This window comes from Sardina pilchardus, chromosome 8 (genome assembly GCF_963854185.1).
Source record: "Sardina pilchardus chromosome 8, fSarPil1.1, whole genome shotgun sequence".
In the NCBI taxonomy this organism is placed as follows: domain Eukaryota; kingdom Metazoa; phylum Chordata; class Actinopteri; order Clupeiformes; family Clupeidae; genus Sardina; species Sardina pilchardus.
The window spans coordinates 14,948,577-14,964,375 of NC_085001.1; the positions used below are offsets into that span (position 1 = coordinate 14,948,577).

At 39.2% G+C, this 15,799-nt stretch overlaps 2 protein-coding genes across 3 annotated transcripts in view; one reads left to right on the forward strand and one right to left on the reverse strand.

Moving 5' to 3' along the window:
- Positions 1-349: 349 nt before the first annotated feature.
- cdk7 (cyclin-dependent kinase 7) lies at positions 350-6,449 on the reverse strand. The gene is made up of 12 exons (XM_062544016.1): positions 6,349-6,449; positions 5,763-5,822; positions 5,569-5,602; positions 5,193-5,260; positions 4,869-4,937; positions 3,690-3,800; positions 2,839-2,957; positions 2,611-2,710; positions 2,318-2,404; positions 1,334-1,483; positions 894-1,038; positions 350-631 (listed from the first exon to the last, which is right to left on the reverse strand). The coding sequence occupies exons 1-12, from the start codon at positions 6,412-6,414 to the stop codon at positions 603-605; spliced, it is 1,038 nt and encodes a 345-aa protein (XP_062400000.1). The 5' UTR covers positions 6,415-6,449; the 3' UTR covers positions 350-602.
- A 6,319-nt stretch (positions 6,450-12,768) lies between these two features.
- Positions 12,769-15,799, forward strand: part of setbp1 (SET binding protein 1) — a 47,113-nt gene continuing 44,082 nt past the window's right edge. For both annotated transcript variants that reach the window (XM_062542910.1, XM_062542911.1), the window contains exon 1: positions 12,769-13,338. The gene's annotated coding sequence lies outside the window, so the exon portion shown is untranslated. The remainder of the gene's footprint in view (positions 13,339-15,799) is intronic.

Here is a 15,799-nt window from a genome sequence, read left to right on the forward strand (position 1 = left end):
TCATGGCCTGTATAAGAAATCTTGTGGAATCTTGTGTCAGATAAGGTCTGATCCTCCTAATGTTGTAAAGGACAAACCGACATGACACGGAACGCTGTTTTCTATATTTCTTCATGACTTACATCACATATCTAAACGAATTACACGACATGGTGCACATCTTACAACAAATGTGCCATGTAACCTATAAGCTACACATTAGTGTGTTTACGTTCAAATGACAGAGCAGTGATTTGAATTTTTTCCCCGTACTTCTTTGTAACCTATATTTTCACAACAATCAGTCATTTAGTACACTTTTAGTCAGCACAATGGAGATTTAACACACAAAATAAAACAACAAAGCAAGACAAATTAGTCATAATTTAATTATGCAAAGCATATACAAAACATCTACAAAAATAAAATAATTAAATTTGAAAACAAAAATACACATCACCACTCGTTTCAGCAGACCAACACACTTCACATTCCATTTTACAGGCTCAGTCATCAAACTTTTGTGTAGAGGCTCCTGAATTCCCCAAACCAAGGAACATAATCGTGGAAATGTGTCATGAGCCTCTGCCTCAGACAGTGGGCTATCTGTTCCACTGTCTCGCTCAAAAAACCAATTTCTTGGACACAGTCCCTGAAATAAAACAGTTAAGTCAGAATAATTATATAAGGTTCAAAACACACATCCATGTATGACCCAATTGCCTTGTCTGACAGACTTTCATGAAGAATTTGCAGTTCACTTGCAGTCTTCTCCACAAAATGTAAAAAGGTAGCTAGACAACATCAGTACAATACAAAAGGGCAACATAGGTATCTGTTAGACATATCTCAACAAATGATACAGCCTCAGTCAAAGTTGTGCAGAATAGCAGTGATACAAATTGTAGACTAACCCTCCGATATGGCATCACGCTTTCGTTTGGTCCCTAAAACGAGATTCTCCTTTTCTTTTAGAACTTCTGTTGAGCAATTTGGTCGTGGAAGCTGAGGCCCCGGGGTTGGTCCTGGCCTGTTGCTGAAATACCTCGTCTTAAGGGCCTGCATGGACAAAAGACAGGGATTAGAGTGAGTTTTCAGGACTGTCTCTAGGCATTAGATTACTTACATTTCAACTGGATTGGGAAAAGCAGAAAAAAATGTAGGAGGCAACTCACCACCACTGATAAACACCTGTTTAACAGCCCAGAATGCTTTATGCATTATCCCCCCAGAATTTTACAAGGTGGATTTAAGGAGCTTATGTGCTGGTTTCTTAGCACTTTGTGGCATTAGCAAGGAATGTTTAGAATCGTAGTGTCAAGCCAGGAAAGCTGGATGTCTCAGGATATCTGACCTGTGTCGCTGTGAGTCGGGTAGAGGGGTTAAAGGTGAATAATCCCTGCAGCAGCTCCAGAAGGTCGTCCCCAGCTGCGCTGAATATATGCTCAAGAGGAGTTCCAGGGAATAACTTAAATGACACGTAGTCAGGGAGGTTGGTCATCCCCTTTACAAGCAAACAAACACAAAGGCATATCGATTGATATACTATGAGAGCAAACTTTACTGAAAATGACCCTGGTGAATTACCTTACTTAATGGATGGGAGGTGGGGGGGTGTCAGGGGCAAGCTGTGATACTTTACTAACTCAATAAAACTGAAGTTATAGAATTTGGAAATTGTAACCACATGCTTTGAAACAGGTGTTTGTAATCATCACCCTGCAAAATGACCAAACTAGAGTCTTACTGCATTCTTTTCCACTGAAAGATCTACTGACGAAATCAAATTACGTGACATGATCCACTTTTGAAAGATGATAAAATGACCGTTACTTTGGTGTCAGTAAAATAAAATAAAATATAATAATAAGTAAATCAATAAATCAATCAATAAACTAGAAAAGCACTCAGAGAGCGCAGACCTCTGCTTGTATTGTTCTTCCTAGGTTGTCAAACATTTGAACCTAAACTATTATGATTGCCACCACGTGGCCATACCATGCCATTACACCACTAAGCGAAACACATAATCGCCTCCGGAATCCCGACGGTGTTACGGATCACTCCCAAAATGTAATAGTTTCTTCCTTGGGTCATGTCTGACAATTTCATCGAAATCCATCCATTACTTTTTTAGTTATCTTGCTAACAGACAGACAGACAGACAGACAGACAGACAGACAGACAGACAGACAGACAGACAGACAAACAGACAAACAAACAGACAAACATATGCCAGTCCACGATGAAAACATAACCTCCTTGGCAGAGGTAATAATAAATCTGATATCTTTGGTATTTTAGGTCTAACAGTCAAACTGCTATTGATAAAACTTACAGGCCATGTTTCTTCTGTTGGTGTTCCCAAAGCTTCAAATATTTTGGTCAGCTGATCTAGGTCTGAGTCTCCTGCTAAGAATGGTAACTGAAAGCAAAAATGGACAGAATGTACATTAAAATGTGTCTTTTTTTCTTTTTTTACTTGAAAGTCTCAACATGTTCCTGTATCTCAATAGATAAGGGTTGCTATGGGCAACACAGGACATGGCTTCAATTCCCATGGCTCACCAAGAGTTGAGAAAAGCTTAGCATGCCACTCTAGAAACATGAGCCCATATAATATGATCTTACCCTGAGGAGCAACTCAGCAAGTATACAGCCCACTGCCCACATATCCACACCAACGCCATACATCCTGGCGCCAAAGAGAAGCTCAGGAGCACGGTACCACCTGAAATGAAAAGATCATACAAAACTTCTGCCATCAGTCTTTTCTTAAATAAAGAAAAATGTACAGTTGTAATTGCTGGACAGCAGCAAAGTCAGTATATGGTAGAATGAACTAAAAAGACACAGTACCGTGTAACAACTTGATGTGTGTAGATCCTGTTTGGACTTCCAAAAGCTTTTGCCAATCCAAAGTCAGCAAGTTTCAGGACCCCATTTTCATCTAGCAACAAGTTATTTGGCTTTAAATCCTATTTGAAATCAAACAAAAACAAATTGCATTCTTCAATATCATATTAGATCTATCATCATGAATCCAACCAAAGCATTATTGTAGGGTGTCTTTCATGGGATCCTTATACCTATGGTCAATTAGATGGACATTCCCTTTTTTCAGCTGAGACAAAACATGTCCACTTTATCTGGATGTTGTATTAACCAGTCAATATTATGGGTAGCCAAATGCCATCTGCAATGTTTGACAATAACAATGATAAACTATTTCCTTCTACAGATACTTTGAGAAAAACATAAAGACCTTGGTATCTTTTATCAGGCATAACAGTTTGATTGTAAGTTGCACTTTATCTTCGTTTGTTTCAATATAATCTCCCCACCCCCACCCTTCATCACGTGGAGATACTGTAACCACTGTGTTGTTCCTCTGCGTCAAAGGCACTTGAACTGACTTTCCATATGCCACTTTGTTCTCCTTTTGATCATGAATTGTAATATGGGCCACTTCTCACAGAAATAAGTACCATAAACTCACTCTCTGCTGACCTTGACTTTTTTCCATGACTTTTGCATTGACTTCTATGACCATGTGACCAATGCTATCACTACCAGACCTTACAGTGCAGCCTTTGACACCACCTTACCCTGTGTAAGACCCACTGTAGTCTAGAGTGCATCCTATGACACCACCTTACCCTGTGTAAGACCCACTGTAGCCTAGAGTGCATCCTATGACACCACCTTACCCTGTGTAAGATCCAGTGCCGGTGCATGTATTCCAATCCCTGAAGTGTCATCAGTATGTAGGCTTTAATGTTGGCTGGGGTTAATACGAGGCTAGTGTCTTTTATGATCACCTGTTAAGAAGAAGAACAGTAAAAAACAACAGAAAAATATCATGTTAAGATACGATTAACGAATACTAAGACACAACAAACATGACCAAAAGCCTCAATAGGCTAGATGATGCCATTTAATAAGGTGCTTTTAAAGAATACACCAGATATAAAACTAGATTTTTCCTTACATCGCCACATTCTCCCTGCCTCACCAGCAACACCAAGTAGTGAACAGAAAGATATAACGCATGTTACACCTAGTTCCTATAAAGGATTCACATTAAAGTTTTATCCCCTCCTCTTAATAACCTATTCAAGCCCATAATGAGGCACATTATGACTGCATAACCACAAGAGATTAAAAATAACGCAAGAACACTCTGTTGGAGAGATAAACAATCCTGCATTTCCAGCTCTCAGATACCACAATGCAGGATGGCAGCAATGCAACACATTGGGTCAGATATGATTCAAATGTTTCTTTAAAAAAAAAATAAAAAAAACATAGCCATGCAAATTGATATTTGCTAGGGCTTTATGGAAGTGATGTAATTTTCCTAAGTGCCTTCTTATGTTTTCCTTCCCAAGGGATCTTATGGTTAGGGTGATATCACACAAATCCAGCTACAAGGGCCTTCTCTAAATAGGTTATTATCTGAAGCACAGCATATGTACTGACATGACAGACCATCACAAACTGCACACATAAGGAAATGTAGAGGGCCACTACTCTATCATTTTAGTAGGACAAATCTATCACATCCCTATGAGCAATAGTGTGGTTTCAGCTTGATCTTGTGTGTGTGTGATCTTGATGTGATACTAAGAATAAGATAAACAAGAAAAAGCAAACATTTTTCTTTTAATGTATGGTCTAATTAGTCTCATAGTCATGAACCTAATCAAAGATCCATTTCACATTATACAATCTACAATTTACCACCAGTATTCAATTACACAAACACAATCATCAGAAAAAGATGCATCTCGCACAGAAATCAACATGTATGACAGATATATGCTCTTCATATTAGGACATCATATCAACACAATTATACATATTGTAGAGTAATTACAATCGCTTACCTCCAGATCTGTTTCCATGTAATCAAACACCAAACTGATGTTAGACTTGTGCCCAAACGCATCTAATAGCTGTGGAATTCAAGAACAAAACAACAACAACAACAACAACAACAACAAAAATATAGAATTATACATAATGCCCGTCATGTGTAATGCCACAGAGCAGCATGCTATGTAACCAAAACCACCCAATCAAAAAACACTCCACATCCACAGTTACATGCTTACTACCTTGGAAAGCAGCATCTATAGATTTGCATTCCACACAGACTTTAAAATCTCAGACTGAGCTGACTGCAAATATCTGAAAAAAAATTCACATACACCTATAATGTTTGGGTGACTCAATTCCTGTAACAGCTTAATCTCTCGAAGGGCTGTCCGGTTAATACCTGAAAGAAAACATGAATCAAGAATAAGGCAAGGCTTTTACATCCCCACAGACTTCTTTATAGTCTACTGTCCATCCAAGCAGTCACTTTAACAGGAACTGACACTTGTTGTTGTGAATACGATGCATCCGACTTGCTTAGTAAGAATTAGTAATACTGCCAAGTATGCATGGATGTACATGTAAGGATCTTAAAATATCACTTATAACAGTTTTAGGTTTCAGAGAGTCACTGACCATTGCAAATATTCTTGTACTTAATAGGCTACCAGGTCAGTGATGCTGCTAATGAGTACTGAGTTTACATACCATCTTTTGCTTCTGTTCTGTGCCCAACTTTGATCTAGGAGGGAAATAAACATGAGACTAAAATAATCAGAAATTGCTGATAGATATTAGTGTTATACTGGAGTACTGACAATTCACTATTTAGTGTTATTAAGTCAAAACATCGTTGGCATAGATTGCCCATATCAAGCCTTCCCAAGCATAAACAACCTTACTTTTTTGATCGCCACTATGGCATTTGTTGTTTTATCTCTGGCTTTGTAGACTGTGGCAAACTAAAACAAACAGACAAACAAGAAAGAAACACTCATATTAATTCTACATAATTCAAAATTCAGAAAGAATGTGCAACATTTAAAGATGTACTAGATTTAAAGAGAAAGTAAGAATAGAGTTATATCGATATCCAAATTGGACATAATTAATTACCCATCAACTTCCAACATCATCAAGCTCAAATTCATGTAGGCTAAACTTCAACTAGCAAACGAGAAGCATCCATTCTACATGAATAAAGCAGCTAACCCCTTATCAACTATAAACACCCTGTTCTGTGACGAGGTGGTAGGGGATACGTATTGTAGAATAGCCCGCGCTACAATCTAAAAACGTGTAGTGTATGTTAATGATCTAGACTAATGTAGCCATCCAAGTTGACTACAGTTTCACATAGCAACAGTATTGTCTTGGTTTATTGAAAACCTGACTGTTGTCTCTAGGACATGGCTAACGCTAGCTTCGGGAAGAATGAGCCAAGGAATGCAGTGCTATGGGTACATGTGCAACAATGTCGTGCAATACCTGTCCTTCTCCAAGAAATGCCAGTTTTTCATAACGCTTGGATCTTGATTTCACGTCCATCGCCATGTTCGTATTTTAAACTGCCTGAAACTAACTTCCTGGTTATTAAAAGGTCATTCTCAATAACTTCCGGTTCAAGAAATAAATAAACACGAACTTCGACAATGTTTGAACAACATCACCATCTAGTGGTTTTATTGAGAGGGGGGTAGATCTGGACTTGGCGTTGGCTGTTAAACTGAAATGACCTTGTGTGAAGAAGGTTTGGTCCAACTCGTCAGTGGGTAAGCTGTTTGATTTAATGCAGATAAATTCACGGTCTCCCACCGCTGATCAAACAGCGTTGTCAATATTCCAGGGCTAAATTATATCTTACGTTTTATCATTATACATTTTGACCAGATAAGAATTTATAAAGCACAGCATTGTCATGTGACATAGGCCTGTGTGAATGGATAGAGTAGCCTACTTAAGTGCATCAGTTTTTAATGGCAAGCTAGCATTTTAAGTATGCTAGTCTTAGTGGATTTTTAAACGGGGTAGGCCTACACCCCTATTTTAAGTAGTAGGCTAGGCTACTGGTTGCTTTAGTTTTTTTATTGGTATTTTTCACAGTCTGAAATCATACCATATGACTACACAGATGAGGTCGCAGAGGCCCCCTTCTGCCCACTCAAACCAATACTTTAAAAGTGGAGTGGAAATAGTCTCCTTTCTTTTCAGTTCACACTGTAGGGCTAACATTTGAACATGGAGTTAAGGTGTCAGGCTATTCTAGCATTTACAAAATGATTGACTCATTTCCTTAAATAGAAAAATACACTTCACAATACACTAAAGTCATACTTTAATGAATAGCTATACTACAAGACAAAATCTTGGCAGCAAGTCAACCAGTCACTTCTGTTCATTAGCCAAAGAATGCTCCATAACTTTTTTCAATGAACTTAAGCGACCAATTTTACTATAGCCTACTATGTTCATGTCAAACTCTTATCTGTTCAAGTTTGAGCTCTGCAACGCATGTTATGTAGTGAGATAACGCCTATTGCCTACGAAGAGTTACATAACCCTTTGCTTTTTATCTCATAAACATCTTTCCATCTTGACAGAGGTGAAAACATATGAAGGTGATAGGAGTTGTATTCCTTCTCCCCGAAACCAGATCAAGCACACCCACACTGTTATTTTGCATGTTGTATTTTGCTAAAACAAACATGCATTTGCATGCCTGCCCTCGTCAATAATCGTTAACTATTGCCCTACTTTATCACTGGTAGGCCTATCCTGAAGAGCATGCATTTGCTGCACTTCATCAGCAAAGAAAATGTCATTATTTTGACCTGAAATATTTTTCATTTCGAGTTGTCAGTGGCTTGGCAGTATGGCTTTCTGCTTCATGGGCTGGATCTATCTGTTTGAATCCTGTCCTTTCCTGTTTTGCAGAGCCTTTGTACTGTCATCTAACCGCCTGTTGGACCCAAGGGCCAACTGCCTATTAATCCAACCACAGGCTCCAACAAACCATTGGAGATGTTTTCCATCAAACATGGTTTGTGTGAATGGCATAGAGTGTCTTTGTTCAATTTTGTCTTTTGTTTCTGACCATCTGTGAATGTCAAATTCCCTATGGATGAATTAACTTCAAAACAAGTGCCACTTCAAACCAAAACTTAAGTAAGTGTAAGTGTTGATCAGATCCACATCACTGAAATTAAAGTTATTATTGAATAACTGGCCATTTGAGCAAGACAATATAATTTTAGGTAAAGTCAACTTTTACATAATATTGTAAAATTAGTAACCAGTACTTAAGTCTGACACTGGTGCATTTTTACTTATTAATAACAATATCCCATAGAAACTAAAAGCTCAAGGTTTTGCAAGCAGTAACGTCTGAGGTTTTGAGCAACAATTTTCAGTTGTATCTGTATGCATGAATAATTATCATGAATTCCAAAAAAATCAAGGCTCCACATCAACTGTGTCATGAAATATTGTCGCAAACTAGGGCAAAAGCCCAAACCATATTTCCCTCTGCACCTTTCTATGCCTTTACTTGTTTACTGTACACTTTGTAACGCCATCAAATGTTTCCCACTTCAACAGGAAGTGGTTGGCTCAGTTTCTTTTCTTATAAAACGCCCACTTCCTGTGACTTTGATAAACACATTTGTGGTTTTGCTCGCTAACCCCATCAGAAACATTTTCTTAACTGTTGCTGAACCTGCACTGTGCTGTCCAAACTCAAATAAAGAAGTTCCCAACAGTAACAATCCAGCCAAAACAGTGCCCCTTACACACTATTATAAGCAAGTAAGGCTGTGAACTGTTAACACATGTGCACACTTATATCAATTGCAGTTTCTCACACCTTTGTTAAATGTAAAAGACAGAATTTTGACCTATTGTTTATTCAACCTTAGTTACAGAGGTGTATCTATGGAGCATGGGAACCTTTCTTTCATTATGACTTCCGTTTTGGATCACATTATTAGACATGCTGTTAGCACATTGCTGTTTCCATAAATTCATCCTGGCTTGACTTCAAAGTCAGCTGCAGCTGCATCTGTGTTTAAAATGAATGTACCTGTGCCCTCTCCTCCAAAGTGCCAAAAGTAAAGAGAATAAATACAAGTGTACAGAAGAAATCCCCTGGGCCTTTATGCTACCATCAAACAGGAAAGCACAGCTGCGAAAGGGGAAACACTCAAAGTGAACTCTAGGCCCATCAGTCATTTCTCTGGCATAATCATTTTGATATTTTAAACTTTGTTTCCCAGTCATACCAGTGTAGACGAAAAGTATCCATCACCATTTGTGGGGAGAAAGAGACACTGACATCCTGCTGAAATTAGCCCATGAATCTATCGGTCCGAGGACCATTCCATCATGAACCATGAGGATTTACTGTCACCAGGATAAAAACGTCTGATGAAATAAAGTATTGCTATTCTGATTCGATTTGACAAAGGTCATCATTTTGTAAAGAGTGTGCACTTTTTAGGTTGGCTACATTGCTTCAGGAGCGGTGAGCTTCTTAAGGGTGGGATCTTATTGTGGTTCACATTGGCAATCATTCTGCATGCATGTGGTATTTTAAATGTAGCCAAATGGGTAAGGCACTGCAAAATATGTATCACAGAGAGCCAGAAATCCAGATGAGTGAAGATTCGAGCTCAACAACACACTGACGGATATAAAAAGTAATTAGGTGTCATTAGCTGAACAGTATTGTTCTGAACTTCTTTTGAAAAATGTGCAGTTTTGCAAACAGCTATTATCTCCTCGTACAAGCACATGCATGGGTAACTGCATGGGTACTACTCACTGACCATATGTTTCATTTTTCACTCTCCTGGAACACTGGATGATTCATCTCTCAACCCAGGTTTTGACAGTGAGGAGGTGCAGCTCCGGGCCATTTGATGAGTAAGACTGCGAATACAGAAATATAAAAAAATGACACGTCAATCCGGCACTGTGCACAGCCTAGAGAGGCAAGAGAATGATTCGAGATCCTCCTTCCCACGTTGTGGGCTAGATGCAGAAGAGATCAACCAGATCTTCAACAAAATGAGCTATTCTAGTTAATGAAACTAAGTGGGATGTACGCATACCAGAGATCAACACAACCATTTGGATTGGATTTAGTTTATGCCCCAGTTCTAGATTTAAAAAATAAAAAGATATGATGTTGCAACAGTGCTTTGTGTGCATTAACATATACTTGCAAATACAAAAAGAGGGAGCAGAGAACTAAAAGCCATGCACTGAAAGTCTCAAATCTGGGTTATGCACCTTTCTCAGTTTTTTTTCTTCTGAATGTCAGGGCTCTGTCTTTCGTTTTGACCATCTAGCTAGGAGTAGTAATCTCTTCATTTATCTCATCAGAAAGAACCAATATCTAAAAAAAGGCTTCAGTTAAAGAGAGCTTTCATTATAATCTCTAATTATTTCACTTACTTCCTTTTCCATTTACTCGCATCATTAGTAATAAGCCTAACACTTGTTGTCTTGTTTTGTTCATTCCTGCCAGATGTTGTGGAGAGAACATCAGACATTAGATTATTGTGGTCTTGATTTAACTGGGATGGTACGAAACTTTCTGAAGGGTAAGTTGTTTCATATGAGTGCTACAACACATGAAAAACTTTACATAATTGTGAATAGTTAGAACAATTATTGTAATGACAACTTCTTTCATATTGCTTTTTCATGGGAACATGAGAAGCATTTCAGTAAGCCATTCTTTCTTTATTTTTTGTATTAATTGGCAGAAATGTTCTGATGTCAAATGTTTCGCTAAAACACTTCAGATCAGGATGCCTAGTGTCAATTATTTCAACTCCATCGAAAAAATATCCATAGCTCATGGCACAAGTTTTGCACTTCGAGTCAAGCATCACATGCTGTACCGTTTATTACAATTCAATTTAAAGTTATAAAAGTGTTATACACTCCTTGACCAGACAGGTATCATGTCATTGAGGCAAATTTGAGAACACTTGAGAAGTGCATAATCTCAAATTCACACCATGACTTTGGTCAACAACTCAGTTCTTAACATGCAAAGGTGTCTATTGACTATTGTTTAAATCAATGTGTATTGAACATACTATAGGTCCAGTGTATCCAACAACGCCTATTTTGGCTTAAATTCTCCGGAACGTAAGTGCATAATGCCATGTGTTTTACTATTACTATCATCCATTCCTTTCAATAGCCATGGATGCAGAAATGCCTTCCCGTATGGCAGATGACCAACCAGTTTTTTTATGAAGATGAACTTTTGAACCATCCAAATTTTTGAATGAGTCTAAACAATATTCTCTCATGTCAATGATATCCAAGCCATCTCCCAGTTTGGCAATGCCTTCTTTGGCCCGGCTATCCAACAACAAAGACTGTAAGACTAGCACAGCAACACGGCTGATCCTCTAACAAAGGTTAGTCTATCAGCCTTGCAGGCATGCAATGAGCTGCCAACTCCATCCAGAACACATCATTGAGATAAGATGTGATGATCAAGATTGCAGCATGGACCAGAACTGGCCCAAGTCAGTCATGTCTCTATGGAGACCACTCTCTTTGGTCAGCGGCAGTGAACGTTCTCAGTCCTGAAAAACCTGCTTGTGTGTCTGTGATATCGCACAGTTCTTGGAAACCTCGCCTGATGCTGGTCAAGTGGCACCTCGCCAACAGGGCGAACAATGAGCTGAGCTTTCGGAAAATGTTATGTCCATGCAGTGTTTTGAAAATATTGTCAAAGAAACATCGCTGCCTTGAAAGGAGGTGAAAGGAGCTGAGGTACCAGGCCCATTTTCTATGTTATGTATAGTTGTCACATACTTGAGTTAGGAATTTGTTGTCAGTTCCATGTGGCAAATACTTCATTGGCTCTGTGTTATGAGCCTTTTCAACTACTGAGAAAAAGAGCGAATCTCTACCAGTGACCACAGACACAGAAGTCCAGTATATCAAGCAGATGCCTCAATGCCACCATATCAGCAGAGTAATGAACCAGATTCATTCATCTCCTTTTTCAAAAGAAAATGTGAAAGGAAATGTATACGAGTAGGCTCATCTAAGTGCATTGTTTGTCATGTCATGATGAACCTATTCCTATATGCCATAATGTCTTTATCGGTGACTGCAATGGGCTGTTAGTTGTGTCTTGATACATGCTATTATTTTATAAGGTAGACTAAAGCATGAATTAATACACTTACACATGGTAAAAATATGGTCAATCCATCAGGCGTGAAACTTCTAGTTCCACTAGGGGGAGATAAACCATGCGAGCTCTTACTGTTTAATTAAAATTCAATTCACGTATGGTAAACCTAACACACTGATGAAAATATCAACGCAAATGCAGAGGCATTGCCTTTGAAGAAATGAAATACCTTTATTTCTCCTCGCAAAGGAGTTATGCCTACAAAATCCCAAAACACCTAATGACCTGCATAATTAAACGCCTATTCAGAATAACCAATGATAGCCTATACTTGAAACAGCAAGACTGTTATTATTGGTGCTTTAATATTACATTGTGGTATAAAAAATAGCATCTTAAATATAAGGTAATTAAAAACTGTAGGGCCCAAGCCTATGAGTTGTATCAATTATATTTGGCCACAAATAACCTCGGTGTCTATGATGTATTACAGTAATTAATTGTCATGATGAAATAGCCTAATAGCCTACAGAAACACTCGTTATAAGTGGTCGTCTGTCCAAGGAGAATTTGAAGTTGTGTAGGCTAGGCTTTGCATGGTGCGCCTCCACTGACAGGTAGAGGCGACATTGAGCACAGTGCCTGTGCTTGAATCAGCGTCCAGTGCATGTTACTGTGAGATCATTATCAAAAACTGCTGCGGGACTGGCGAGAGAAGGAGTGTAAAGGACTTAAGAGAAAACATCCCGAACTCTGACTGACCAAAACGAGGAAAGAAGCTACTTAGAGAAATCACTTTTACAACATCTTTACGTCTATTGACGATTCGGAAGCGTCACGGTGGGACTTTGGATACTAAAGGATACTAACACCGTTTCTCTCCGGGTTTGTTTTCACTGCAGTGAAGCAGTTTCATCCACCCCCAAGTCTATGATTTGAGAGGGAAGCTATGCAGGTCCCTGACCAGCAACACGGCAGGGCTTTTTGCACCCTGGCTTGATAAATTGCATAGTTCATCAGTGAGCGATTGCGCATTTCGTTCAACGCAGTGGACCTTGGCACGTTTAATTATCGCTAACTTGTCGATTTGATCATTTGACCGTTTCTAAATTTTGTCTATTTTGAGCACTCAGTTGACGCCATTTTACTGTTTTAACGCCGTTTTGAAGCCGCGTCCAGTTTGACAGATTGCATAAGGCTATGTCATTTCAAGTGGAAATGATATAATAGCTTCCTGACTGGATGGATTTAAAATGATACATTGAAACTACCAACCGAACGCCTTGCTTGAACACAACGATCGGACATGGGTAAGTTTTCTCCCCATATGCTATGCTCTTGGATTCAAGATTCACGAGCGGTAGGCTACTGTATTCTTGTAACAAGCGATTCATTAGGCACATCGCCTTAGGAAGTGTATTGCATCTTTAGCGACATGAAATGTATTCATAATAAGATGTGACTGACCTGTGCCGTAATGGAAAAACTGTAGGCTACTCTACATATCTACAAAAAGCTGAACAAACTGGAAAGGGCTTATGAAATGAGTTGTATGGAGCCTAACGGGGTTTTGCAAAGCAAACTGAAAAATCCGTGCATCTGCTATGATGCCCATGATCTTCAGTGAATAGTTACATGATAAAAATTGCATGTAAAAGCCGGGCTTAATTTGCGAGTAGTCTAACTGCCCTTGTGAAGAGGTAGCAGCATTTTTAGGCTAACGTTTTTTTAGATAGATCTAATACCTTGCCTTTTATTTAAGAACTCAGAGATTTTCTCAGAGATTTCCCAATGTTTCCATAGAGTTTGGTCGACCAAATAAGGTTTCCCACTCAGTTTCCCGCTATTTTGATTAACCAAGCATGCTGATAGAGCCAAGAGCATGATGTGTGCGCAGGCCGGTATTCACTTATGGTAGTAGAATCATGCATTTAGTCTACTTGCAACCAGCAGATATTAACTGCAAAGTTCTTGGCTAAAATAAGTAATCTCCTCACATAGCATGAGTTATTACATATAGTTCACTTTTCTATAGTGCTGTCATACAGTGTAGTTCTGATGTCCTGCAGCCTATCCATGCTGCTACTATCAGTGCCTGTCAGGTAGCCTACTCAAGCATGACTTGTCATGTTCTAACCCCGAAAGGTCTTGTAGTAGGCCTATTGCTGGGGATGCTGATAAATGGCATGAGTTGTTTTTAGTTGGAAGACTGTAAATCCAAGCCTGTTCCTCTGAGATATACCTTCTAACTTCATTCTAAAGTTTACTTTTGATGAGAACATTTTGTTGGTCCTGTGTAGTCATCCAGAGAAGAAGTTGTGTCAGGAAGCTGGTTACCATGCACATTGTGGCAGGCGTGCTGAAGAGGAAGCGGTGTTTCTGAAGGTGTTATCTCAGTTGGGACCACCACAATGGCAGGTGACGTGACCTTCAAGGCACAAATGAAACACCCAGTTTCTTTTTGACTCAAACCATTCCGCTCGTTCTCAGCCACTACATCTGTGCATCATAACCCGAGAGTTCACTGCAGAGAAGGGATAGGCTGTGACTGTGAGAAGAAGAAAAAAATGCTGCTTTGCGTGGAGTCACTCCGTGTCAATGTGAGTGGGCTACACCACAAACAACTGTCTGGGGTCTAAGTGTGTCCTGCAACGACTCAGATGAACTGGTGAGGTTTTTGCAAATGCCTTTATGAATGACAGAGCTTGTAAATAGCTTGCAAGAATTGCCCATTTAGTGGTCAACTTACCAGCCTATTGCCCCCCCCCCCCCCCAATCAATGCATCAGTGTTGCTCTTCTTGAAACTGCAACATCAGCATATGTAAATAATTTCAGCAACAGCTCCCTAAGGACATATTTCTGTGTATATGATTATACCCTGGAGGATGTTAATGTTAACTTTTAAAGACCATTGTCATAACCAAATCTAACATGGTAGTCTTCACGTAGGGATTGCAAGTGAGAATCTCTGCACTGGAGGTAGAGAATCTGTTCACTGTTGTACTTGTGACCCCTTCACACATTATGTCCATTGAAGTTAAATATAGGCATGTGTCCATCCATCCAGACTTAATATAAAGTCTTTGAATATGACACATTTTAGATAATTGCTGCCCACTCTAATGGTGTCTATCCAAAGCTTGCTGATGGCACCCTTGCCTCCTCTCAAGTGGCGGTGCACCGCTTGCCTAGTGTTGTAGAACTATCTATCACATCTCTACTACTTCAGAGGGTTTTCCTCCTAGCTCTACAGTGACATTCAAGTCACTCTCTGCCAAGTTCGTTTGTTTATGTGTTTTTTCGCTTGCTGCTTGCATTCATGCGAAAAGTCATATTGGAGCAGCACAGTTTTTTATGTGAGTTTTCACATGGGTGTTGTGTGTTGGTGAGCAGACCTTAAGAGGATTTGCTAATTGGCTATTTTTGAAATTGGCAGAACATGGGAGAAATGTCTTAAACATACACCTCATATAAAATAATTCATTGTCGGGCGCAGTACAAAAAGGAAGGGAAAACTTGGAACTTTACATAGCAATTAGCACAAAAAAGTTGGCAATTTGTTTTCACAAAGAACTTCTCATTAACACAGGCTTGGTCTTTGCTTCATTTCATAAATCCAGCTCATTCCTCTCAGACCCTAAAAAGGGTTGGGCCCAATAGTTTTTGAGTGGTTGTCGACAATTGTTTTTTTTTTCTTGGACCTGGACATGGCTAGTTTCAGTGGACGTCAGCCAAACCATGACAGGAGACGAGGGAAAGCGAAGCGATAT